A 24234-nucleotide genomic window follows, 5' to 3' on the forward strand; every position below is an offset into this window, starting at 1 on the left:
ATCGTCTGTCGATATGATGACGAAGTTTGGCCTCTTCGCACTGACATGAACAGCAAGGCATAAGGCCGAAACAAAAGTTGAGACGGATAAGCGAACCATTCTTTCACTTCACCCGAAGAAACCTGGTGAATTGTTGAAAAGGATGATTTTGCGGAACCAATGCTTTACTCCTGTAACGAGCTTCTTATGGGATACAAACCACTTGCGCGTAAGTGAATGCTTTATGGGTCCGAGAAGATGATCGCAAACGCTCATCTTTCCTCTACTAGGAAAAGCAGCATGCAATGTCGTCCTAGTGCCCGTTCTCCAGACCCCGCAATCTACGTGCTTAAATTAGGCTGGGGAAGACGACACTCGGACGGAAGAGCATTCCGGCGGGTTTGCGAAATACGGGATGGCAATGCATTCCATCCTCTTTCGCTTCCTGCAGCTAGTAATAAGGCCTTCTTCCTAGAGCTGATCGCATAGTTCAAAACAGTGAGCACTTCGTGTTTCTCGTAGCATGAATTTATATCTCTGCTTTATGACTTCACTTGATCGGCATCTATCGAGGCACATGCTTGGATGAGCAGTCCAGTCTTCTCAGTTGGAACTTCAATTCTTTGGCTTGATAACTATGCCGCCTCGATCTTCGCGAGCTGCAGCTAATCTAACGCTTCATGAGCTGTACCGGAAGCGCGCCGTGGACAGGGAAAACCAACGAGCATTGAGGCACGTGGCGTTGCTTGCTACGTCGATCCTAATGCTGATATTCTCAAAGGCATAAGAAGCGAAATCGGATTGAAGAGCTTGAAGAAGAACTTCGGTCATTGACGGCCAGGTATGAGGCTTCTGAAAAAGCAAGGTTCGATCTTGAGCGTCGAAGCCTGGCGACTCGATCAGGGCTGGACTCTGTGATCGCTGGATTGACCATGATACGGGACAACGAGTTCCGTAGTGCAGCCGACGGTAATGACATCTTTCCCCTGGGATCTGACGCTGGAGAAATAAGTAGCAGCCCTCCGAACTTGATAAGCGCCCTAGACGCTTGGGGACTGGAGGGTAGGCTCAACTTTCCTGTGGAGAGTGATACCAATGCTGAGTGGCAGTATAACTGTAAGTTAAACGAGCATGTATCTCTATCATGAATAATTCACTGACCCCAACAAGTCTCAATTGACTTCCCCGCTTTTTACGATGGCTTCCAGGCTCCTCCGGGCGAGCTCATTACATCGACATCACAAAGAACGCCATCAGATCTTGCAGAGGGAGCAGGAGGGAGCGATTTCATTCAAGGCCAGGCTCGCGCCAACGCGATCCGTGACAGAGAATCCCTTTGGTCTTGTTTGCCAAAGCACTGCGACCCCACCGGTCCGTTTGATGAGATGATCCTGGATCTTCTACGCACCTACCGAGACAGAAACCATATGACTGAAACACCTCTCGAGTTCGGACACAGCGACTTTCCGAGCGTCAACTCGCTGCTGAATCCAATAATAGATGAGCCAGACAAGCCCGTCTCCTCAACCATCGCGCGGCATATGGCTCGCGTTATCCGTGTCAACACCCTTCCGGAGAAGATTGCCGTACGTAATCACTCCGCCGCATATTGATCCCTTACTGATCGATCCAGCTTTTGTACATCACATGCATGCTCATTAGGGTATTTGCTCTTATTCTGTGTTGCAGAACTCGCTGACCGGAGCAGTGGCAAATCTGTCCCAGCGCGGAGAATTATGCAACCATGCCAAGGTTTATGCAACCAGGCTCTGCTCAGCTAGTTATTGCCCATCCAGTCTGGATAGACACAATTGGCTGGTAAGAAGTCAAGCTTTCGCAAGTTTCGATCAACTAACCACGCGACGTGCAGGCCAAAAGCCCGCCAGCGGCTGATTGAAGAAATGGATTTCACGGAATACCCCGATTGGGCATCTTTGATCACAAGGAGTTTCTCTATCAATTGGCCATACGGCCTATAAGGAATTCTGGAAAGAAAGTCTAGAGAAAACTACGTCCTTTCGCATAAATTTATTGCCCACGTGCGAGACCCCACGAATTGGACAGTTGGTCAGGATCTTGTTGATCGCTTTCCTTGGATTGCTGGGACCGTCAATACGAGAGGATAGACTTCTGAAGCACAGGTCTGCTTCGAGAGCCATTCAGGGAACAACTTCTTTGTGGAACCACAGTCGCATTAGCTTCTCATCAGTCTCGCTGTACATGCCGCTTTCTCAAACCAAGTGCAAGGAGGAATGAGCAAGTACAGAAAATTATACTTGCGACTGGGATGGGTTAGTGGAAGACACATGGACGGAATTTGTGTGCACTACGTACAGAACACAGCATGAAATCCATGCAAGTAAGCGTCCGTGATGGCCGTTTTCAGATCGCCTTTCAGTCGCTGAGCAAAGACAATGTCGGAAAGTGCTCGGTTGATGATCACCTGGTGTTTCGACCCAAGTTGCCTTTGTGCCCATGTCTGGGTCGCAAGCCGAAGAAGGTTGCTCGAAAGTGTGAACCCGAGTACCGATCGCAAGCTGCTAAAAAGATATAGGCCAGATCCGGCGATTGCAACTTCCTCCTCTGTAACCGCACTTACCAGTGCTATAAAGATGCTTGAATGGGACACGCCTGTACCCATCCACCCCAAAACGATATAGAGAGATTCTAGAACTCCTGTTGAACCTCTCCAGCGTAGAAGAAGTAGACTGTGGCAAGCGGCGGAAGCGATGGTCGCAAATATGGTGGGTGCCTTGTATGAGCCAAATCTGCGGATATATGCTCCGCAAGCCAACCCTCCGATTGTGTTTCCCACTACGGCGGGTACCAGATATGTGCCTGCCGTCGATGGTGAGATTGGGTAATCTGAAAGTACAAGGGCAGAGTAAACATCATCTAGAGCTGTAAGCTCACAGTATGTAGCCGTGCAAAACGAGAAGCTTACGAATGTCTGCGCCACGTTTTGGAAGAGCATTACCAGGTACGATAATGTGAAATTGCGATTTACAAGCAGTTCCAGGTGAAAAATCGGCTCCTTAACCATTTGCAGCTCGACCACGATGAAGAGAATCAACGTAGCTGCCGAGGACCCAAACAATGCGAGTACTATCGGATGATTCCATCTGTAATCGCCACCTAGGTTCATTGGGAGCAGACCGGCCACGTTGCTAGCTGATATCAAAAGTGAGCCGAGAATGTCGACACGCTTAAGCTGCTGGATGAAACTGCCTTCGATGTGGAAGACGGGACGATGTTGGCGCAGCTTCCACTGCACCAGTAAAAATGCCGAAAGTGTAAGTGGACATTGGATCAGAAACGACCTAGATGTGACATTTAGCATTTCCTCTTTTGCTCTGTAGCGAAGACGAGTTCATTACCATCGCCAGCCCAGCGATTGTGCTAGCCAGCCTCCAAGAGGCCCACCGCTAGCTCTACCCATTGTCTGAACAATGTTCACATAGCTTCTGTACGTAGCAATTTCTGCTAAAGGCACCAAGTCGGCGATCAGAAACGAGACGATAGATGATATTCCTGCACCACCAACCCCTCCGATTGCGCGACCGATGATGACTCCGCTCATAGATGATGCTACGCCGCTGTAGGAGATTTAGACTCACGATTCTTAGCGCCTTGGGGATCTTCCTACCATTGAAGACAACCGACCATAAAGAAAACATAAACGCCAAGTAGACATGACTTTCGCCCGAAGATGTTGCAGAGTTTGCCATATAATGGCTGTGATACACACATCGCCAGAGTGTAACTGGCCAACAACCAGCTCGCTTGCTCGAATTCCAGAAATTCTGACGAAATCGAACTGTACGTAGCCAAAACCAAGGACGTGTCGGCATTGGCCACAAACACACCTGTAAACCTTTAGCATAGAGGCGCGTGAGAGACTAGTGTACGAAGATACCAAGCAGGAGAAGTGCAATCACGGAGCTGATTTCGGTGCTCAAATGCTTCGTTTCGTCTAGACTAGTCACAGTCGAGCCTGCTTCTTCCTCTGCGTGATGGAGACCGTCATGAAGATCTTGGTCTGAGATGGTCTGCTCGCGTACGAGAGGCGTTCTTTCGCTCTCAACGTAGGTATCTCTAGAGCGGGCCATTCTAATCCTCTGCGATTGTAATGAACAAAAGCATAAGACATGGCAGCTGTGCTAGGAATAAATCGTTACGCCTGATCTCCCAGCGTAGGTGAGGAAAACTATCTCTCCGAAATTACTCGCCAAAGCTCACCGGCTCTTCGATCTCCTAACATTACCCGCGAATTCATAATAATATGGGAAATCTGGGGTGGTTCTCTCGGTCGGCGAAATATGATTGGCAGAAAAGTCCGAAGGACCAGAATATGCAAGGTCCGACTAGCGTTGTCGTGAGTGGTGATCAGCTGCGTAGTCGTACTAGCGCATGTACCTCGTTACTTCGCTGTTTGAATAGTAACGTACCGCTCAACACCCTTCCGGGGTGAAGAAAGGACGCCTTTCCCATTAAGCCGAAGCGCAGGAGGAATCAGCAAGTAAAAGACTCGGAAAAAGGCCAAACGCCTCTGGTTAGGATACTCTGCCTCCGGATTTTCAGTTGTTCGCGCAGTGAATCATTAGTTTGTCATTCCAGAGCTGATTCTGGGCTTGAGATAATGATCGGTTGGTCCACTTCTATATCACGTCCTATTCTCCAAGTTGAATCTCGCTTTGGTCACATAGGTGTCTGCAAGTCTTTCATTATCAACATAGCATTTCCAAACTAACCATGGGCCAACCCGAGGATTACGATGAAAAGGAAACGGCAAACTCTGTTCGTCACGAATCTTTGGCTGCGCCCGTCGAGGAAGATTGTATTGCACCTGAAGCTATTGGAACGGATAATCTTCCTGATGGCTACTTCACAAGCTGGAAGTTTATCGGAACGATCTTGGGTGTATCGCTCATGAACATCAGCTTGTACGTCAGCTACGTCATGCCAGTATGCATTATGCATCTCCGCTGATAGAGAAGGTTACATTATTGACAAATGCAGGTGAATTTCTTGTCTATCATAAATGCTGACATCGGCCCGGATCCAAAGTACGTGCTCATTCCAATCACAAAGACTCTCGGTCGTGGTGTTGGTGTCCTATTGGTAGGACGTCTGGGTGACATCTTCGGCCGTCGGTGGTTTTTAATCGGGGGCCAGACTCTGGGTGTGATCGGTGCCGCTATAGGTGCCACCGCGCAAAGTATCAACGTATTAATTGGATCAACAGCTTTCATTGGTACGCACGAGTCGCCAGATAAGAAACAGGCATGATGACTGATCTATCAAAGGTATTGCGGGAGCAGTCCAGTTAACATTTTTCGTTGTGGTCCAAGTGCTTGTGCCCAACAAGCATCGAGGCCTCTGGGTCGGGATCCAGTTTATCTTATCCTTCCCATTCGCTTGCTTCGGCCCGATAATGGCGCGGTCCCTCGTCTTACATACGGCAATTGGATGGCGTTGGTGCTACTATCTTGGTCACTTGTGCGCTTTCAGTAGTCCTTTTCGTTATTTGCTATCATCCACCAGACTACGGGCTTCTTCGTAAAGGCCAGCCTCTCAGCCGGGAACTACGAAGGTTAGACTACATAGGTCTCACCCTCTACTGCGGCGGCTTGATCGTGCTACTCCTAGGAATCACCTGGGGTGGATCAGTACATCTGTGGACATCTGGCAAAGTGATCGGTAACCTGGTCGGCGGGTTCGTTTCAATCGTTCTCTTCGGCATCTATGAGACATTCTTGCCATTCAAGAACGTGCATCCATTGATACCAGTCAAAGTATTCCGGAGCAAGGATTTCCTGGCCTTGTGTGGAACGGGATCGGTGGCCACAATGACATACTATAGCATGAATCTGCTCTGGCCGACGATGGTCACCGCCTTATTTACAACCGACATCATCCTCGTGGGATGGTATTCCTGTGTTCTTGGAGGCGGAGTCGCCCTTGGACAGATTTTCGCAAGTGTCACGATGCGATTGTTCGGCCGGCCGCTGAAGGTTCATTGGCAAATTCGACTTGCCGCAATCGGCATGGCAGCCTTTGTCGCGTCCATGGCTTCGGTGACAGCATCGAGACTGAACTTGGCGCTCGTGCTCATGTCTTTGGCCTCGTTCAGCGTTGGCTATGTCGAGCTAATCTCCCTAGTTCTCGTGCCGTTTACAGCACCACCAGGCGACATTGGCTTGGCCTCAGGGTTTCAATCTACTGTACGTGGAAATATGGGAACCATTGCAACCGCTATATACAGCACCGTTCTAGCGAATCGCAATGCTGTCAATATCCCGAAAGAAGTCGCCTCTGCAGTTATCCGCGCCGGCCTTGCTGCCAAGGATGTCCCTTCTGCTGTTGCAGCTGCTGAACTTGGAACGCCATCAGCGTTTGCGAAAATTCCTGACCTGATACCAACGATCAGAGCAGCAATAGTCGAGGCCACCAAGGTGGCAAAGGCCCAGAGCTTTCGCTACATGTTCCTCATTACCATCTCGTTTAGCGTTCCCGCGGTTCTCGGCTCATTTTTCGTGGGAAACATGGATGGACATCTGAACAATGAGGTGGCAAGGAAATTACAAGGTATTGGGGATCGTAAAAAAGACAGGAGAAAATGTAGATTTTGTAGTATATCCACATTATCTCGGCTGTGACCTCCCAAGAATATGTTTATATTGCAGAGCAAAGTAACTGGAGATATTTTCCAGGCATTAAATAGGGTAAGACGGAATCCGTACTGAGTCTATTGTTTCATGGACTTTTTAAGCCGCGTCTTTTGAACTTCACGTGTCAACCATCAAAGCTCTTCATGTAGGACACAACAGCCTGTTATGCCATGCTTAAGAAAACACCTAGCGGCGGAAGCGAATGCCTAGAGACGACTGATGCGTCCATTGTTTCTGGTCGTCTTGACAAACATTTACCGTCAAGTACGCATATATTCGGACTACTTGTGATCGGCTGCCAAGCGTTATCCTCAGTAAGCGGCTATGCCATTGATGTTTTAATGACTAGTAGGCTGTATGCAGAAAAGCCTGAGCTGTGGTGATAGATGATAGATTACGCAAATGCCGTAGCGATGGAATCCTGCACGAGAGTGCGTGTTGAGTGGATTGATTAAGTACTTTGACTAAGAATAACGTCTTGACGCTGAACTTATACGATGTGTCACACTTCAAGCCAGATACATTTGCCATATCTCCACAGTGTATTTGTGATCTATCACATAGGATTCACTGGGGCACCGGTTCACACAGTGTGCAGAGCCGAAAGAAATTGTCTCCATGCAGAGTACTGGAAATAAATCAAACGTCGACAAATCTGTGTGTGGAAAAATAGTCGCGTTGCTGAGCAGAACGTGAGATATAGGATAGATCGATTTGACTGAGATCTTGCATCAGTTCTGTCCCTATACTATACTTCAAGTATACGTTATCCCCAGCGCCAAGCGTGTACAAACTCATGCGAACGACAACAAGATAAAGTTGATCAAAAATGTAGACCATGGAAAAGGACCGAGACGACCACAGATGCAGGACGTCAAGGTGAGTAGGTGGCCAAGCCTATAGCAACCACAGAAGCGGTCGCAATATGCATTTTCATCTTCGATTCACCAAAATAGGCCAGGACCATGGAGCTCAATCGAGCAGTTCGGGCCAGAGTGTTGGAATCGGGTGCATGTATCACAAACTTTGTTTGTGCTTTTATAGGCGATAATTGGATTACATTCAAGCAAATGCATGAGAAATAGCACAAGGTAGGTAAGCATTGAGGCGAGAGAGAGAGAGAGAGAGAGAGAGAGAGTTTGGAAAAGATTCAGGCGGACCATGCGTGGCATAGCGCGCGGAATCAAAGTAGGTGAAACTGCGGCACATGATTGGGAAGGGCCAACAGGCATGAAATTATCTTTGCTTTTCCCCTGCTGTTTGCTTGAATCACCTTTATCAAGGCTCTAGGAGACAACCACAGCCAAGTGGTCACGGATCCGTAATATTTTTGAAGAGCACCCCGCATGCACAGTAGTGTAAAGTTCATCAAAATCATAAAGCGCCGTCCCGTGTCATAGGCTCAGTTTTGAAATCTTTTACTCTTCCGGAACTGCAAGTGCCGTGTTAGCCACTATGTGAGCAATACAATACGAGGACAAGAAGAACGACATACTCTCAATCTCGCCCTCATCAATGGCGTCCGAGATAGCCTTGGGACTCTTGCCATCAACCTGGCAGCCAACTGAAAACGCGGTTCCGAGGATCTCCTTGACAGTGCCCTTTAGATCCTTGGCCATGGACTTGAAGCGCATGGTTCGGGCAATGTTGATAATCTCATCAAGAGGAATCGACTTGGTGTGCTTGATGTTCTTCTCCTTCTTGCGGTCCCGGGGAGGCTCCTTGAGAGCCTTGATGACGAGCGAGGAGGCCGATGGGACGACAGAGACCTGGGCTTGACGGTTTTGGATGGTGAGCTTGACGGTAACGCGGAGGCCCTTCCAGTCACCGGTGGCCTTGGCGATATCTTCACCGACCCTACCGGACGTATATCAGCACAGAGCCAGAAAATTTAGACTTAGAGGTGGGTTCATACTTCTTGGGCGACAGACCGAGGGGACCGATCTTTGGGGCAAGCGCTGAGGAAGCGCCGATTTCACCACCGGTGGCGCGGAGGTGGATGACCTTCACCTCATTCGGATCGAACTTTGGGGCTGAATTGACGGTCAGTGTTGGCTTCAATTGAGAGCGCGTGAGAGGAACCACGCACCCATTGTGTCCTAAATCACGACGGGACGTATGAGAAACTCCGCTACAATTAGTTGAAAAGCCTTTTCAGCGCGGCAAGAGAGATACTCACGGCTGGCTAGGACGTGAGGTCGTCGTCTCTTGGCGGATATAAGCACAACAAGGAAGAGGGCGAGGAGGGTGAAGAGAGAACGAAGGTTGAGTCGCGGCGGTAGAAAAAGTGCGCACGAACGAAATTCAACTGGCAAATCTTGGCAACGGCTAGCTGGGTGCGACGATGCCTGAGGCGTCAAGACCTGGCGGCCCTTGGCCTAGGGTTAGGGTTAGCATCGCCGTCAAGGGCGTCTGTCTCTTTGTGTGGTGACTAAGCGCTGGCGGCCACCGCGCTAGACTCGTTTGGCACTTATGCTGCTTGCGGAGAGTTGGCCTCAATTATATATTCGATCCATACTACCACCGCCTCCCAGCTTGTGGAGTTCCCAGCGACCGTCTCACCACAACGACTGTTGCCGTCCCTGTGCTCCCCCATCGCTACTAGGACACGTGTGCCGCATCTTTTCCCGCACAATGGCAACGCAGACGGAACCGACGCCACCTCCGGTCGCTTTGGTGCCCGGCCAGCAGCCCACGCCAGAACAGATCCAGGCGATCCAGAAGCACTTTCGCGAGGACGCAGCCCGCATGGGAATCTCGTACGAGCAGTATGTCGAGCGCTTGAAGGCTCAAGCGGCTGCACAGCATCAGGCGCAGATGCAAGCCCAGGCTCAGGCGCAAGCACAAGCCCAAGGTCAGCAGCAAGGTGGTGCTCAAGGACAGCAGCAGCCTATCCAGCCTGGTCCGCCTAAGCCAGAGGCCCTGGCAGTGGCACACTTCCTCATGTCGCAGGATCTGAAGATGAGGACATGTATTTTCAACGGAGCCAGAAAAGACATGTTCAGAGGTACGTTCTTACTGTTCCTTTGCATCTGTTCAGGACGAACGCGAAGAGCCACGTGCTTACGAACGGACTTGCACAGTCAAACGAGCCATCCGTGCTATCCAATCGCCCGCCTACGAAAAGGCCCGCGCAAAGAATCCCCTCCTACCCCCCGTCACAAACCGCGCCGAGGCCGAAAACGTCTTCAAGCTGCTACCTCTCTCCCTACTCGCTCTGCGTGTTCAGAAAGTCGATCCTGGAGCCGGTCACGAAGGTCACGGCCACGCTAAGCAAAAACGTGTGAAGGGCTTGTGGACCGTAACGATTGTGCAGCAGCAGGATGCCCAGGACGACATGCACTACATGTGGCTGTGGGAAGGTCCACAATGGAAGAAGAAGCTCTATGCTGTAGGCGCGCTGGCTGCGGTAATGACGCTTGTCATGTTCCCGCTGTGGCCATTGGTTATGAGGCAGGGCGTCTGGTATCTGAGTATGGGCATGCTAGGACTGCTAGGCTTGTTCTTTGTGATGGCAATCTTTCGGTTAATTCTCTTTACCATCACAATGTTCACGCATCCTCCTGGTCTGTGGCTGTATCCAAATCTTTTCGAAGATGTGGGTTTCTTCGACAGCTTTAGACCCGTATGGGCGTGGCACGAGGTAAGTCTTTCCGCACCCTGTTTCTGTGCCGTCGCCAGGCGGCTGAGAAGGACGTGTAGGATCCCAAGGAGAAGCGCAGGCAACGTCGTGAAAAACGTGCCGCAAAGGCGGAGAGAGCGCGACGCAAGGCTGCTGGCCAGGCTCATTCGCACGGCCAGGCTCACGCAAACGAAAACGGCAAAGCGATCGACCCGAAAGAAGGAAGTACCGGCGCGGATACCGGTAACGGCACTGTCCAACAAAGGGCACCGCGGCAGGCAACGGTCGAAGAGATCGACGAGGAATAGACGATGATTCTAAGCGTGTGGGCAGGTCTTAGCTCGCTTTATTAACCTTGGATTGTAGGAGTATGAAAATTTGAGCATATCAAAACTGCATCGAGTCGCTTAAATGGCACGGCAACGGCGCTGGAGTTTATGATGCGTTAGGATATGGGGATCGAGGCTTTAGATGATCTCCCAACAGTCTGCGCGTGTTTTATACTTTATGAAGGTTTTTTGTTTTCCTGGTGAATGTCTACATATGGCAATCATTTCCTCGCAAAAAAGAGGAATTTCACATCGGATCTGTCGTGTCCCTTTGCCTTGTGTCTAGGAGTGAATGTCAGTCATACTTTGGCCGAGCAGCTGCAACAATATTTGCTCTTCTTCTCTGCTCTGCCTCAAATCGAAATCCTCAAGCTCGGCATCTTCATCATATATATCTGAGCCCACATCGGAATTCATGTAATCAGAATCTTCAACCTCACTATCGATGCCCCCAATGTTGGCGTCGATTGAAGCAGGCGCATCCTTGTCTATTCCTTCGTCTATTATCTCCTCTAGTCTACCTTGGTCGAGCAGATTAAATTTCTCCATTCCCGCAGTTTTCAAGCACGCCGATGCAACATCTGAGGGCAATTCTATAGTCGTTTGATCCTCCTCGTCTTCCGTGATCGCTTCATCATTCTCGATGACATACTCCCAAATTACATCATGGCGATTGGGAAGCCGAGCCCAGTAGTCAAATGTGTTCACATTCAATCCTAGAATTTTGCACGCTGTGTGTACATCTTCCTTGATGATCGTGACGAACTCTGGCGCAAAATCCTTAGTGTCGTCATCGGCGCGCATCCGAGACTGGGCCTGATACTGTGCAGTGGCAAGGATGCGTCGTGTGACATGTTCTGCAATGATAGAAAGGTCGTCATATGCGCTGCGAAAGATCGCGGGCCCGTCAAGCGGATAAGAAGTGAGATTGGTGGATACGTTTTTTATTGTTCGAGGTATGGGAAATGTGTTGAGGTGAGATGACCAGCGCCAGTCAGTGTTTCGCGAGTTCATGAATATATATTTCGACAGTCGGAGAAGAGTATTGGCCTTGAGAAGAGGAGCAGCGGAATCTGAATCTGAGAGTTTCGCAAAGTCAAAAAGATCCTCAGAAGCTTTTTCTTGCGGCACATGGAACGCCACTTCAGGTTCAGCAGCTGAAGTTGCTGAAATTTTTATTCCTCTCCCGGAATTTGTACTCTCTGACAACGCTGGAGATTGTACCTTATAAGCCCGTGAATCGACATCCATAGCCACATCTGGTACGTCGACCAGACGCCTCTGCTCGACAGCATGCAGTCTCGTCAGCGGCGATGGATCAACCACATGAGCTGGAGCTGCTAAAGGACTTCTTTTATGAGACTGTTTGGTATCATTTTCAGCAACCGTCAAAACCGAAAGTTTTAACATATTGGGGTCAGTATTTGCACGATCCATTGGATGCAAAAGAGCAGGATCGATGAGATTGGGATCAATAGATGCATTGATGGCAGCAGCATTTTCTGTATAATCAGGCTCAACGACGGCAGAATTGGCCATTTCCGCGGACTGAGTTATGCTCTGCTTTGTTCGTGAAACTCTCGTAGATGTTGTGGGAGGGACGAGATTGTCCTTCGTGACGCTACTGTTCCCTAAGAGGCTCTTCGTTTGGCGATCTGTGTCGGATGATATTTGCTTCTCGGAAGTGGTTTCATAGGTGCACGTCTCTGCCATGTTACGCTCTTTGCAGTGTGAGCATACTGGCCGTGCGCGATCACATCTCACCTTTGATCTGGCACAGTTCGAGCATGTAGTACGGACTCGACGCTTGGAATCAGATCTCTTCCATGTGTCGATGGGGAGATTTAAGATCTCGGAGAAACGGGGATGGCTTTCGTAGAAGCATGTGTCCGCTCTCTGCTTCTGTACGCAACTCGAGCAAGGCCGTTTGAGGTCACATTTGAACTTCATCCGCACGCAATAAGCGCATCGGTTTGTTTTCCCGAGACGTGTTGAGGGATACTCGCAGGACTCACCAGATACGAGGCAGCGTGAGCATGTTGGTCTTGCATAGTCGCATGCCAATCTCTTACGTCGACAATTGGTACACCTAAAGTTTACAGGCGCACTCGTCTGTTGACTGCTGCTGTGCCCTGTCGCGATGGCATTTGTGGGATCAGCAGAACTTATAGCTTCCACAAGTGTTTCCTCATCAGCAGAACATATAGCTTCCACAAGTGTTTCCTCAGAGCCATCATCGGTAATTAGCCAGTCATCGCCATGTCGTTTAATTTCCTGTTCAATCTCGTGCTTGAACTGTTCCCAAGCAAGGCCATCTGCAACCGACTCAAACAGGTCCTGAATGTCTAAGGTCATTTCCAAAGCAGCATCAATATCGACTTCGTCCATTCCAAGGCGGAAGCCTCGCTGAACTGCCGCACCTTGTTCAAGAAGGTTGACATAAAGAGAAACCTCAGCGGACGTTTTTCCTACCGCGGTGGCGATTCGATCCAAATCGCTTCCATATCGCGTAATAGCATCAAAGAATGATTCCTTGTCTCCTGCAGTCCACAGGGAGCCACCAATGTATGAATCCTCAAGAGCAGATTCTTCTGCCGGCGTACAGGCTTCAAGAGGATCGAATGCATTTTTGGTCTCCTTGTTGTATATCAAGTGATAGGCATGACTATAAGCTGAATCAAGGGCTTTGGCGCGTGCAATCCTCTGCTGCTGTATCGCACCCGCGGACTGCTCTGATTGAACAGGCAAAGCAGAGTCCTCAATTATTGGCTTTTGGCTTTTTCGAGGTCGCTTTGGAGCAGGTAGCACGGTTTCTCTGTCTGCCGTTCGCGAGGAAGATATGGATTCATCATCGATGTCAAATTTCCGCTTCAGCGGAGATGACAAAGCCGACGACTCTTCCAGCTTGCTACCTTGAGACGAAGTGTGCACTTTCATCTCCATCTTGCAATCGGCTTTCTTTCATGTTGCCCTGTGAGTTTTCCACGTCTCACGGACTTTGAAGGCGAAAATTGAAGAGAAACGAATTGCTTTGATAGCCGAACTGCGGAATGTTGAAGCCTGACAAAAAAAAAAGGTAGCAGATGGAGGCGCAAATCTTGACGTTCGAGATTTATACGAGTACTCGCAGGGCTGACATCTGACCTGCGCTCCATTTCCGCGAAACGTACCGTGCTACGTTTGAACCTCTTCCAAACTATTCAGAGTCACGCCTCTATTGTGCAACGACGTAGCAGTACTCGATCCAAAAATGCCGCCAAAAAAACGAGCACGCGTTAGCCAGGCGTCGACGCCGCAGCCAAAACCGTTGATGGAAGCGTCGTCGCCGGAATCGCAGACGGAGAAGGCGAATGTGCTTGCAGACCCATGGACGGATGACGAGGAGTCGCAACTATTCAAAAGCGTGATCAAATACAAGCCAACAGGTAGGGAATAACAATTGTGAATAATAGAGGACAATGGCTCACCAGAGTGAGAAAGGCATAAATAAACACTTCCAGATGATCCACATTGCGCGCGAGATGTCGTCGCACGGCTTCAATGAACCACACACGCGTATCCCGGGCATATGGGCGAAGCTAGAATCATTGTACGACCTGCAGATTTTAGACGAGCGCGAGAATCACCACATGGGAATTCTTGCCACCCCGTCGGACACGGAACAGTCTGAGCAAGATGAGGACGAGGACGAAGACGAGGAGGAAAACTTCTGGAAGCGACGTGACTTTGACCTGCCAGAGGACGTCCGAGATTTGGCATTCGCAAGGCGTTTCAGCGGAGAAAAATTGTCTTCCCCAGAGGCAATCGAGGGTTTGAATCGCACACGGAATGTGCTACGTGACGACGAACTTCGGGAAAAGAGGGAAGAGTATGACAAAGAGGACACGAATAGTCTGCGAGGCAAGGGAAGGAAAGCAACGGCCGTAAGAGCCATGAGATCAAGAGGCGGAAGGTCTATGAGAAGCACTCCTGCAGAGATTGAAGAGAGTGAAGAAGGCATCGAAGAAGATGAGGTCAGTACGATTGATGATTCCCCTCAGGGGAAGGGTTCGAAGAGACTAGCATCGAGAATGGGATCGATAAGAAGGTCACGACGGAGGTAATCGACGTAAAGCCTTGAAATACTCGGCAAGCAAGTCGAAAATACGTCAGTAAACTTGCGACAAATTTCTTATTGTATGTCTTCTCGGTGTAACTGAGAATCTCGTATTGACATATCTATCTAGCGGTCGAGCTCCTCCATCGTCTTGAGTGATTCATCACTCCACTGCTTAGCGTTCGCTATCGCGGCTCTTGGATCGTGCTTAAATCGTAAAAGGAAGCCCTGGATTGCGGATAGGCTGAGCTTGTTTTCCGGCAATTGGTCCGCGAACTCGCCTGCCAGCCTCACCAGCTCTTCTTTGGTGATAGGATGACTGTTTATAACCTCGAATTTGTCCTTCTCGACGGGGTTTCCATCATCTGATCCTGGCTGCTGTCCAACAAGCGCGCGCAAACCATGACCGACTGGCAATGTATCACTCATCTCGGCTCCACGGTACATGCTTTCAAACATTTCAACAATCTCGGGCCTCTGCGGCAATGTGAATTGGATATGCAAATCGACTCGGCCGGGCCTGATGAGAGCCTGATCCAATTCCTTCGGCTTATTCGTCGTCATTATGAGAATTCTTCCTTCACTGCTGGCAACGCCGTCGATTGCGTTTAAAAGCCCGCTTAGACTGACACTTGCTGTTGGCTTTTTCCGCAGGCCGGATTGCACTTTGTCCTCTGCGGATTCATCTCCGATGACTTTTTTTAACTTGAGTTCATCAGCACGCTTAAGACCCGCAGCGTCGATATCCTCGAGAAGCACGATGCAGCGTGACGGCACGCTTGAGAACAGACGTACGAGGATCTCCTCAGTCAAATATGGGTCAACTAGAGTAAGCACATAGATGTCTAAGCCAAAGACCCCGGCAAGCGCTGCAGTGAGACTTGTTTTGCCTGTGCCTGGCGGACCGGAGAATAGGTAGCCCCGTCTGTAGGGTATGCCTAGGCAGAATTAGCACTGAATGATTTTCTTTTAAGAAAAGTGAAAACAAAGCATCCTACCGTGATTGGCATACCACCGTCTTGTCTGTGGATGCAAATATTCGTTGACGTCTTGCAGCAGCATCTGCTTCTTCGTCTTCTCTAGAATGACGGTATCAATATCTCTGGAGGGTCGACTTGTGATCCTGGCCCATCCGGGCCCGTTTGCTCGGAATATTGCGGTACTGCTCATTGACTTTTCCAAAAAATATGTCTGCGCTTCTTCCAGCAGCGACTTCACGGGATCGAGACTTCGTCCCAAACATTCGATCGTCAACTCGCCCGTCAATCTCATGGAAAGCCCGCGCGGCTGTGGCGTACTCCGCAGCGCGTGTTTGAAAAGGAACACATTACGTTTGTGCAAGAAGATATGGCTCATTTGGTATGGCTGAAACTGTATCGGATTCCGGCCCATCATTGTACGGTAGCTTATCAAATGATTGCCCTCCTGCCCGGCTTCTCCGGCTAGGCGGACAGAGTGCTGGCCCTTGGATATGAGCTTAAATGCCTCTTCTTCATCCTCGATAGTCGTCTTCTGCACTAGCTTTGCTTTGACGCTGCGAAAGCGTTTAGTATGCAGGTGGTGATCCGTCATCCATTTCATAACATATGTGTACAATGAATCGTCCTCGTGGATGCGAACAGACGAGATGTAAGTGCTCTTGAGATACGAGTACAGGTAGCCTGTGAAATATCTCCCTACAGTTGAAGCCGCGGCCAGGAAGATAGACAAGTTCACTACTATGATTGGATCGAGACCAAGGACTTCTTTGACGATATAAATTGCGACATTGTAGCCTGATTGCAAGGACTGGAAAGGATTCCTTGAGAGATCAGCATTCCGCGGCCGGTTGACCGCGTTCCTTGCGGCGTCTACAGCATTGCTAGCCATGTAAGAAATATTGGATGAAAATGATCTAAGAAGCTGAAAGAGTAAAAGAGGGAAAAAAATTCCAACTAGATTCTCAGGTACCCAAGTCGGGCCTCAGGAAAGTGATGACAGCTGTACAGCTGGGACTTCCTGTGTTGCCTACGTCAGGCAACGCCAGTGAGTTCACGTCAACCTATCCATGTGCACTCAACTTGGGCAACCGGTGAACAGCCAACAATGCCCAAGCTTAGACCAAACTTCTGCATCAAGGCTAAACTTTAAGATGGCCACGCTGAGGTGTTCTGCATCTTACGTTAGATACAATTTCTGTTCAGACATGAGTACATTGAAAAAATAACCCGACTGCACCTCCAGCGCCTTCATGTGGGTTGACACGAGCGAAATCCACGTTGACCCAGAATTAATGATCAGTCAACAGCCTGAATAAGCCCGCGAATGTAAGTTGGGTGTTTCCTTTTTGGTAAACTTGATTAGATACTCCGTCTGACATAGTATTGCGAAGGCTGGAGACATATGCGGCTATTACTAAATGCTACCACGTCGCATTCTTAACACACTGTTATACTATCTCTTCTCACTGCCTCTCAACTCTCATTTACGACTTGAACAATTGCTTGAAACACTGATCGAATCGGCGTGCGTTTGATTCCACCACGTTTTTTAAGATGTCGAGCATGCTACTGTGAACAAAATGAAGGGGCGTTACGGCTTTGTCTATATCCGATAAGTACAGAATTATCGTACGTATGCACGTGCAATGGCCGGGTTAACGTGCCCCTCTGCTCATCAATAATACAAAAGATATTATCTGGAGTACGTATGCTTACATGAAATGCCAGCCTTCCACGAGGGTCGTAACTTAGAGGCTTACACCGAAGGCTCGGAATTTGAGAAGCAGAAATATTTGTCGACGAGAACATTGGCCCGGCAAATTTCTACCTTACGCAGTCGTTTAAAGCAGACTTAACGGCGAGAAGCGAGGATTCGTGTCCTTGCGCGATTGGACACAATAACTCGACAGACCGTTTCCGTATAGGATTGCGCATCATGCTTGATACAAAGAACTGGCTTATGTGAGGATCGTTTGCCCTCGACTCATACTAGAGGAGAACTAGTATATGCTTTTTCCCGTTGCTTCGTCAGTTGTGCCCTGAAAACAAACGTCAACGGAGAGACCGTGACAATAAAATGCGAGAACAATTGCCTCGCCGTGTTGAAGCCATGCTATGGCACCAAAATGATCCAGGAGATTCTTGAATTTCTACAAACTATGGTTCCTGATCTTGATGCTAGGACCACGACAGAAATCGAGGCAAACTGCTATTCGGAAGTGCAGCCGACACGACTAACGTTATTTCACACGTCCAACACTTCAATTTTCAGAACCCGTCCGGTACCATGAGTTTCCAAAAAGTCGGACATGAAAATGTGTGACAACACAGTAGACGTTCGCAAGCATAACGCAGATTTTGATTCTTCGTATCTTCATGTACGATAGGTTATAGGCACAGCAAGGTTATGAAGAGCCACACCATGAAAAGGCAATAGGACGGCGCTGCCATCCTGTATTAAGAAAAGAATATTTGCTTTGACCTTCAGTTTCATTTTTGCTCTGTCGCAGCAAAGATCACTATGTCCGGACTGCAGCCGGCAAGTTAGTTCTAAACTGAATTGAAAAGGAACTCATGCAGGGTCTGATCTTCGGACGAACGCTTCAACTTTGCCCATGTAGAGACGACCAAAACTAGGTCCTCTATCAGCTAGCAATGACGGATGAGCATCACAACAGTGTATCCGAGCCACAAGGAGAGTGGCTGAAGAAGATGGCAGATACCGGCAATTCGTTTCTGGAGAAAGCGTACGCGCTCTCCAGCCCTTCCGAGGCACGGGATCTCTATGATCGGTGGGCAAACTCATACGACCGAGACCTGGACGAGCTGGATTATGCATTTCCAGCCAATGCGGCTTCAGCGCTCGTCAACGCCATGGGAACCGACGACATTTCGGATCTGCGCATATTAGACGCTGGGTGCGGGACGGGCCTGGTGGGCGCCATACTCGCGTCGGAGTACAACGCGACGAACGTGGACGGCCTGGACATCAGCCCAGGCATGCTGGCTATCGCGCAGAGGACTCACGCGTACAAAGTACTGACGGAAGCTGATCTGACGAAGCGAATTGCACGGCAGGACGGAGAGTACGACGCTGTGATATGTGTGGGGACGCTCACGAAAGGCCACGTGGGGCCGGCCGTCCTGGACGAATTCGTGAGAGTCGTTCGGAAGGGCGGCATAGTTGATGCAACAGTGTTGGCGACTATATGGGAGAGTGGAGGGTTCAAGGCGAAGGTGGATGAGCTGAAAGCGTCAGGCAGGGCGGAGGTGCTTGGGGACGGAGCAGTGGGACTGAGGAAGGGCGAGACGACGGGGGGGATACTGCTGCTATTGAAGAAGCTGTGAGCTCCGTATGCTATAAAGACGTCTGGTCCACCGCGAGCCGTTTGTAAATGATGTCTGCACCTATCGAGCGCGTATGTACAGAATACGGAGTGCACCGTTTGATACATGACGAGTCGGCAAAGCACAAACGCCGCTGCTCGTCGTGGCCGGTCTCACGTGATGCGATCGCAGATGTGGAGAAGGTTCGGTGGCGCGTGCTCATCTGCCCGTCGCCGACGTACGACCCGAACTTTCTCAGGCCACACCACTTCCATCCCACTGTCTCCCTGCTATGAACCCGTAGCGACAAGTCAATTGACATTGCGGACAATCCATCGAATTCTTGCGGGTTCCGCCGCGCTGCATCGTTGAGCCTCTGTTTCAAGCCTCGCCTCGCTGACAGCAAGACCTCCCTCCACAATGGTCAAATTCCTCACCCAGAATCACACATACGAATACGGCTTTCCAACCGTGACGCTCGCCTACTTCCTTCGCTACCCAAATCCTTTCTCGACGCACGTCATCAGCACCGATGTTATCGACCGCGTCTTCGATCCCGAGACGCAGCGTCTCACCACCACGAGGCTGCACTTGAAGCGAAGCAAGATGCCTTCGGCCATCCTCCGGCTGCTCCCCCGCAACCTTCTTGGTGCCAGCTCGAACGGGCAAAGCCAGAGCTATGTGCTTGAGCGCAGCACTGTCGACGTGAGGGAGGGCTGGATGAAGACCGAGAGCCGGAATCTGGAGCTGACAAACCTCTTAACCGTGGTCGAGAGGCAGGAATATAGGGCCACGGGGAATGGCGAACCTGCAGCAACAGCGTCTTCCTCTGGGTCAAGTTTGCCATTGGAGGCGCTGCGATTCGGCACAGACGATTCTACCGAGGTGACGACGACGGTTCAACTCACCTCAAAGTTTGGACAGCGTTTGCGAGAGCGACGGAAAGCGGTTTCGGAGGCCCTGGATGATGACGAGCAGAAGGTCGGGCTGCTTGCTCGGTGGAGTCAGTCGAGTTTGCAGCGAAGCATTGAAGCGATCGGCTTGAAGAGAGCGCACAGGAGCCAGCCCAACGCGACCGAGGGTATGAAGGTTGTGCTTGAGCGGCTGCGTGAGGGTGGCCTCGTCGGTGTGCTTGAGGGTATGCGACAGGATCGCGAGAAAGCCATGGCCATGTCCTCTGCCACTACGACTCACTAGGGCGATGCGCTTTCGCCCATATCGTCACCACTGACATGAATTTTTCTTTTCTAGGGATTTCTGCATCTTTAGCGTTGGTGTTCTTGCGGGTTCATCTGTTGCTTTAGCCCTTGTACTATGTATATCATGTCGTCCACTGCACTGCAAGCAACGAAAAAGGAGGACCTCAAAACAAAATATGGAATATGTACAAATACTAGCTTGGTTCGCTATTGATGTTGCGGGCCTATACGATAGGAAGTCAAAAAACTCCACTTCAGACCAACACGTTTGAGATCTTTTCTTTCTCTTGCTCTTTCTTTTCCATTTATGTTTGCTGTGCCGGCTCACGATTGCTCTCAAGACCCAATTGGGTGATGGTGATGGGTTGGGCCTGCGCTTTTTTGGATTCGTGCACTACGAGCGAAAGGAAAGTCGTGACGAATCGCTGAGATATTGCCGCATGTATCGAGGAGACTGGAATAAACTGTGTACGTCCCGCACATTTTCCCGCCTTGGGCTTTATGGCCGGAAGGCTGCTTGGCCTTCAGCATCTTTACCTATCGCAATCTCCTCTTTGCGCAAGCTCATGTCGACATGCTGTCGAAGGATTTGCTGCTGAAGTGTTTGCCGCTACAATTCTCTGACGCATGGTCATGTTCGTGGGTTCGATTCCACGCTTCGATTGAGGACCGGAACTCCGTGTAGCCTGCGCCTCTACGCAAATTTATCATGTTTGCCCTTGACCTTGACGTCCAGCATCGCCTCGTGGAAATTGCCTTCCCGTCTCGCTCGCTTCAGCTTCTTCACTTCGTCGTCCTCCAGCTTCCTGCCAGCCATTGCCTCCAGCTCCTTTCTGCTGATTTTTTCCTTGGCCTTCTCTTCCTTCGCGACCTTCAGCTTCGGCTTGAAGCGCGCCTGCATGCGTATTCGGTGCGTGCTGGAAAACTCTATCCCTTCGCCATCGCCTCGTATGTCCACGATCGCGCCACCCTTCTTTTCGACCGCGGAAATGAACGTGTCGCGCTGGGTCTGGATGGCGAACGTGCCCGGATTGTCGGCCACGGGTATGATGTTGAACTGCTCCTCTGGACCGACAGCCTCGCGCGATGCGCTCAAGACGCCGAACTTGTCGCAGCCCATGTAGCGTCCATGATGGCCCTTGAAGCTGAAGCTCTCAGTTCCAGCGATGCGGTTCGCTATCCACACCTGCCGTACGTCGTGCGGCTCTGCGGTCGTAGGATCGTTATCGATCGTGTTTTCGAGAGGTATGCTGAAAACCTTGCCTTGAGAGTCGCAAGACAGAGACGTCGGCGGTTCGGACGGCAGCACAATGATCACGGGGCCCGAGATGTCGGTAGAAAGCTCTGCAGATACCCAGGAATCATCGTCGGCCACTTTTGCCGATTCTGCAGCGACGCCGGCTGTTGTGGAAACGACGGCTTTTGAGGGTTGTGCGCCGCCTTCGTCTTCGACAGCGGCCCGCTTGCGTTTTTTGGGCTTCTTGTCGCCTTTGAAAACCAGCGCCTTAACCATGATCGGACGCGGGAAGAGTCGTGGCCAGTCCTTTGGGACTCTTTGATCCTTGTGACGACAAGCGGGCGCGATAAGTTAAAAGTGGGCTTCGCGTCGAAGGTCTAACGTTGCCGTAACCCGCGTTTAAGCGCCGAAGCATGAACATCAAATGTAACCCTCCATAGTTTCTCTCTTCTCCTGTCACAAAGATCTCTAGAACCAACTTCGAAATGGCGATTCATGATGCCGTCCAGAATAAACAGGCTGTCACCGTGAGCCTGCAGTCGCTAAAAGATGGTGATTTGCCTTCGTGGTCCTTGCATGCACGAGCGGCCATTAATGTATACGGCTAGGAGATGTGAGCTTCGAATTGCTTGAAGAAGCCTTTGGCCAGGATTCGCTCGGCATCATCGTCGTTAAGGATCTGCCGGCGGAATTCCCCTCGCTCAGAAAAAACCTGCTTTCCTATTCCTCGTATCTGGCGAATCTACCGGCAGAAGAGCTTCGTGAGAACTTGCCCGCACCGTGAATCGAAACGAAGGAAGTTGACCTGTTCTTGGTTAGGTAAACTGGAACACCCAGATGCGAAGTGGCTTGTTGGCTGGTCGTGCGGCAAGGAAAAGCTCAAGGACGGCCAATTCGATACCTTGAAAGGCTCCTACTACGTGAACTGTAGCCCTTCGTTTGCGGACACGGAGTCCCAGGCAGAGCTTGTGGAGAAATACCCTGGCTTTCCAGAGTATACCGCGTCGAACGTTTGGCCGCCTGAAGATGTTCTTCCCGGCTTTGAGCATACATTTCGCGATCTCTGTCGCTTGATCATCGATGTGGCAACGCTCGTTGCGCGCGCATGCGATAGGTACGCCCAAGCTAAAATCGACGGCTACATGCCTGGATACTTGGAGCACGTTGTAAAGACCAGCAAGGTTTCGAAGGCCAGGCTGCTGCATTACTTTCCGATGCCACCGGAAATGACAAAAGACGCAGACGAGGACGACTGGTGCGCGACCCACGTCGATCACGGGTGTCTTACTGGACTCACATCGGCCATGTTCGTAGACGAGTCCCAGGAAGTTCCGCATCTGCATGGCGGCTTCAAGCCTCTGGAGGAGTTAAATGGCTCCCCCGACCCCAAGGCTGGACTGTACATACGCTCCCGATCTGGGGCCACCGTCAAGGTGGGCGTTCCAAAGGATTGCCTCGCGTTTCAGACGGGCGAGGCGCTTGAAATCATCACGAAAGGCAAGTTCAAAGCAGTGCCACATTTCGTCCGAGGCGCAGAACCCGTGCCTGGAGCGAAGATTGCACGGAACACGCTTGCGGTCTTTACACAGCCAAACCTGTGGGAAATGGTTGATGAAAAGAGGGATTTCGCAGCCTTTGCGAAAGAGATCGTAGAACGCAATCATTAAGCGCAGCGAGGAGGTTGAAGGGGTCTATGAATCTATGAATCATGTCTTTACTCATCATCACTTTCTCCAGGCTTCTTTCTCTTTTCTGGGGCTGGTTTATGCGCAGCTTCGTAGGCGTAGCGCTCATTGATCTCATTGCGGTCCAGAATAAAGCCTTCGACATGCTCCGGAACGTTCTTGATACGGTTGTACGGCCCCGGCTGCGGCTCGCCGTATGTCTCGTACACCGGAATCACACCAGTCCAAACCTTGTTTAACACGTCTTCTCTAGTCAGATCCTTCTTCTCATCATTTGGCACGCCCTCGCGCACTTTACCACTGGCAGCCGTGATTTTTACTTTCAATATACGCGTTGACTGCATCTCCGCACCGTCGGGTGGTATACGGCTATTCGACCATCGGTCAGGAACAACACTGTTTGTCACGAGCTCCATAGCCCACAGTTTCTCCTCGTCGTTATCGACAATGGTTCCATACCCGTGTATGACGGCGGAGCGGTAATTGTAGTTGTGTGAATTTGGTGTCAATGTCAACACGAACCCGTCGACTTTGGTTGCAGCAATGCAAATGGGCAGCCCTTCTCCGCCCGACTTGATGGAATCGTCTGCAAGACGCATGAGCCGCGACGACACATAACCGTGGAGGTAGACGTGATCTTGTTCGTCCCCGGAGAAACGACCTATCTGGCCTATCATCGGTAAGATGACTGGCAGAGGCACGGATGGATCAGGCACGAATGAGACATGTACCACGGGTGTGTTGTTCACCGTCGAGTGAATGAAGTCAACGTCATACGTCGCTGCGAGCTTGTCAGCTTTGGTGCTCTTGCGGACGCAGCAGCTCATTAGATATGCCTTGATGGTTGTACCGCTTCACCTTATTAATCGACGTTTGCGGATAGTCGCCCATAGCTTTAGGCTTTTCCCTTATTTCTTTTTTATTATCCTATTTGACAAGATGCAGACTTGAATTACTTCTCCTTCAACTCTACCTAGTGCCCATCCGCGTTTAAATACATACACACCACATCAGCTTTATCGCAGTCGCTATCGACTACCCATTATCGGACCTTAGGTAATTGCCCGGCTTTAACTTAATGCAACAACGGATGCACTATACAAGGGTTC

At 50.3% G+C, this 24234-nt stretch overlaps 13 protein-coding genes across 14 annotated transcripts; 7 read left to right on the forward strand and 6 right to left on the reverse strand.

Annotated features, from left to right (window-relative positions):
- Positions 1-911: 911 nt before the first annotated feature.
- PV09_06463 (uncharacterized protein) lies at positions 912-2025 on the forward strand (the record flags this gene model as incomplete). Its single annotated transcript, XM_016360104.1, has 5 exons — positions 912-1095; positions 1150-1565; positions 1613-1642; positions 1688-1797; positions 1850-2025. The coding sequence occupies 5 exons, from the start codon at positions 912-914 to the stop codon at positions 1956-1958; spliced, it is 849 nt and encodes a 282-aa protein (XP_016212186.1). The 3' UTR covers positions 1959-2025.
- Positions 2026-2305: 280 nt separating this feature from the next.
- Positions 2306-4088, reverse strand: PV09_06464 (uncharacterized protein; the record flags this gene model as incomplete). The annotated part of the gene is made up of 4 exons (XM_016360105.1): positions 2306-3299; positions 3357-3575; positions 3626-3845; positions 3896-4088. 4 exons carry the CDS (start codon positions 4086-4088, stop codon positions 2306-2308), a joined length of 1626 nt encoding a protein of 541 aa, XP_016212187.1.
- A 643-nt stretch (positions 4089-4731) lies between these two features.
- Positions 4732-6638, forward strand: PV09_06465 (uncharacterized protein; the record flags this gene model as incomplete). The annotated part of the gene is made up of 4 exons (XM_016360106.1): positions 4732-4944; positions 4999-5233; positions 5286-5471; positions 5524-6638. 4 exons carry the CDS (start codon positions 4732-4734, stop codon positions 6636-6638), a joined length of 1749 nt encoding a protein of 582 aa, XP_016212188.1.
- A 1150-nt stretch (positions 6639-7788) lies between these two features.
- Positions 7789-8938, reverse strand: PV09_06466. 2 transcript variants are annotated; one of them, XM_016360108.1, is made up of 5 exons: positions 8830-8938; positions 8740-8776; positions 8566-8683; positions 8146-8507; positions 7789-8082 (listed from the first exon to the last, which is right to left on the reverse strand). In XM_016360108.1, exons 2-5 carry the CDS (start codon positions 8741-8743, stop codon positions 8069-8071), a joined length of 498 nt encoding a protein of 165 aa, XP_016212190.1. In that variant the 5' UTR covers positions 8744-8776; positions 8830-8938; the 3' UTR covers positions 7789-8068. The 2 variants fall into 2 exon arrangements, with proteins under 2 accessions (XP_016212190.1, XP_016212189.1); XM_016360107.1 differs by having other exon boundaries at positions 8740-8938.
- Positions 8939-9167: 229 nt separating this feature from the next.
- PV09_06467 (uncharacterized protein) lies at positions 9168-11122 on the forward strand. Its single transcript, XM_016360109.1, has 3 exons — positions 9168-9657; positions 9734-10293; positions 10353-11122. The coding sequence occupies exons 1-3, from the start codon at positions 9285-9287 to the stop codon at positions 10578-10580; spliced, it is 1161 nt and encodes a 386-aa protein (XP_016212191.1). The 5' UTR covers positions 9168-9284; the 3' UTR covers positions 10581-11122.
- PV09_06468 (uncharacterized protein) lies at positions 10884-13670 on the reverse strand (the record flags this gene model as incomplete). The annotated part of the gene is made up of 2 exons (XM_016360110.1): positions 12710-13670; positions 10884-12322 (listed from the first exon to the last, which is right to left on the reverse strand). The coding sequence occupies exons 1-2, from the start codon at positions 13542-13544 to the stop codon at positions 10884-10886; spliced, it is 2274 nt and encodes a 757-aa protein (XP_016212192.1). The 5' UTR covers positions 13545-13670.
- Positions 13671-13779: 109 nt separating this feature from the next.
- PV09_06469 (uncharacterized protein) lies at positions 13780-15709 on the forward strand. Its single transcript, XM_016360111.1, has 3 exons — positions 13780-14026; positions 14082-14777; positions 14828-15709. Exons 1-2 carry the CDS (start codon positions 13852-13854, stop codon positions 14702-14704), a joined length of 798 nt encoding a protein of 265 aa, XP_016212193.1. The 5' UTR covers positions 13780-13851; the 3' UTR covers positions 14705-14777; positions 14828-15709.
- PV09_06470 (uncharacterized protein) lies at positions 14782-16664 on the reverse strand. The gene is made up of 2 exons (XM_016360112.1): positions 15696-16664; positions 14782-15635 (listed from the first exon to the last, which is right to left on the reverse strand). Exons 1-2 carry the CDS (start codon positions 16564-16566, stop codon positions 14824-14826), a joined length of 1683 nt encoding a protein of 560 aa, XP_016212194.1. The 5' UTR covers positions 16567-16664; the 3' UTR covers positions 14782-14823.
- Positions 16665-18278: 1614 nt separating this feature from the next.
- PV09_06471 (uncharacterized protein) lies at positions 18279-19135 on the forward strand. The gene has a single exon (XM_016360113.1). The coding sequence runs from the start codon at positions 18333-18335 to the stop codon at positions 19023-19025; it is 693 nt and encodes a 230-aa protein (XP_016212195.1). The 5' UTR covers positions 18279-18332; the 3' UTR covers positions 19026-19135.
- A 129-nt stretch (positions 19136-19264) lies between these two features.
- On the forward strand, positions 19265-20468 carry PV09_06472 (uncharacterized protein). Its single transcript, XM_016360114.1, has one exon. It carries the CDS (start codon positions 19425-19427, stop codon positions 20199-20201), a length of 777 nt encoding a protein of 258 aa, XP_016212196.1. The 5' UTR covers positions 19265-19424; the 3' UTR covers positions 20202-20468.
- Positions 20219-21791, reverse strand: PV09_06473 (uncharacterized protein). Its single transcript, XM_016360115.1, has one exon. The coding sequence runs from the start codon at positions 21714-21716 to the stop codon at positions 20898-20900; it is 819 nt and encodes a 272-aa protein (XP_016212197.1). The 5' UTR covers positions 21717-21791; the 3' UTR covers positions 20219-20897.
- A 63-nt stretch (positions 21792-21854) lies between these two features.
- PV09_06474 (uncharacterized protein) lies at positions 21855-24031 on the forward strand. Its single transcript, XM_016360116.1, has 3 exons — positions 21855-21992; positions 22049-22201; positions 22260-24031. The coding sequence occupies exons 1-3, from the start codon at positions 21926-21928 to the stop codon at positions 23105-23107; spliced, it is 1068 nt and encodes a 355-aa protein (XP_016212198.1). The 5' UTR covers positions 21855-21925; the 3' UTR covers positions 23108-24031.
- PV09_06475 (uncharacterized protein) lies at positions 23155-23952 on the reverse strand (the record flags this gene model as incomplete). The annotated part of the gene is made up of 1 exon (XM_016360117.1): positions 23155-23952. One exon carries the CDS (start codon positions 23950-23952, stop codon positions 23155-23157), a length of 798 nt encoding a protein of 265 aa, XP_016212199.1.
- Positions 24032-24234: the final 203 nt, after the last annotated feature.

The sequence above is a fragment of the Verruconis gallopava genome, assembly GCF_000836295.1.
Source record: "Verruconis gallopava strain CBS 43764 unplaced genomic scaffold supercont1.22, whole genome shotgun sequence".
Lineage (NCBI taxonomy): Eukaryota > Fungi > Ascomycota > Dothideomycetes > Venturiales > Sympoventuriaceae > Verruconis > Verruconis gallopava.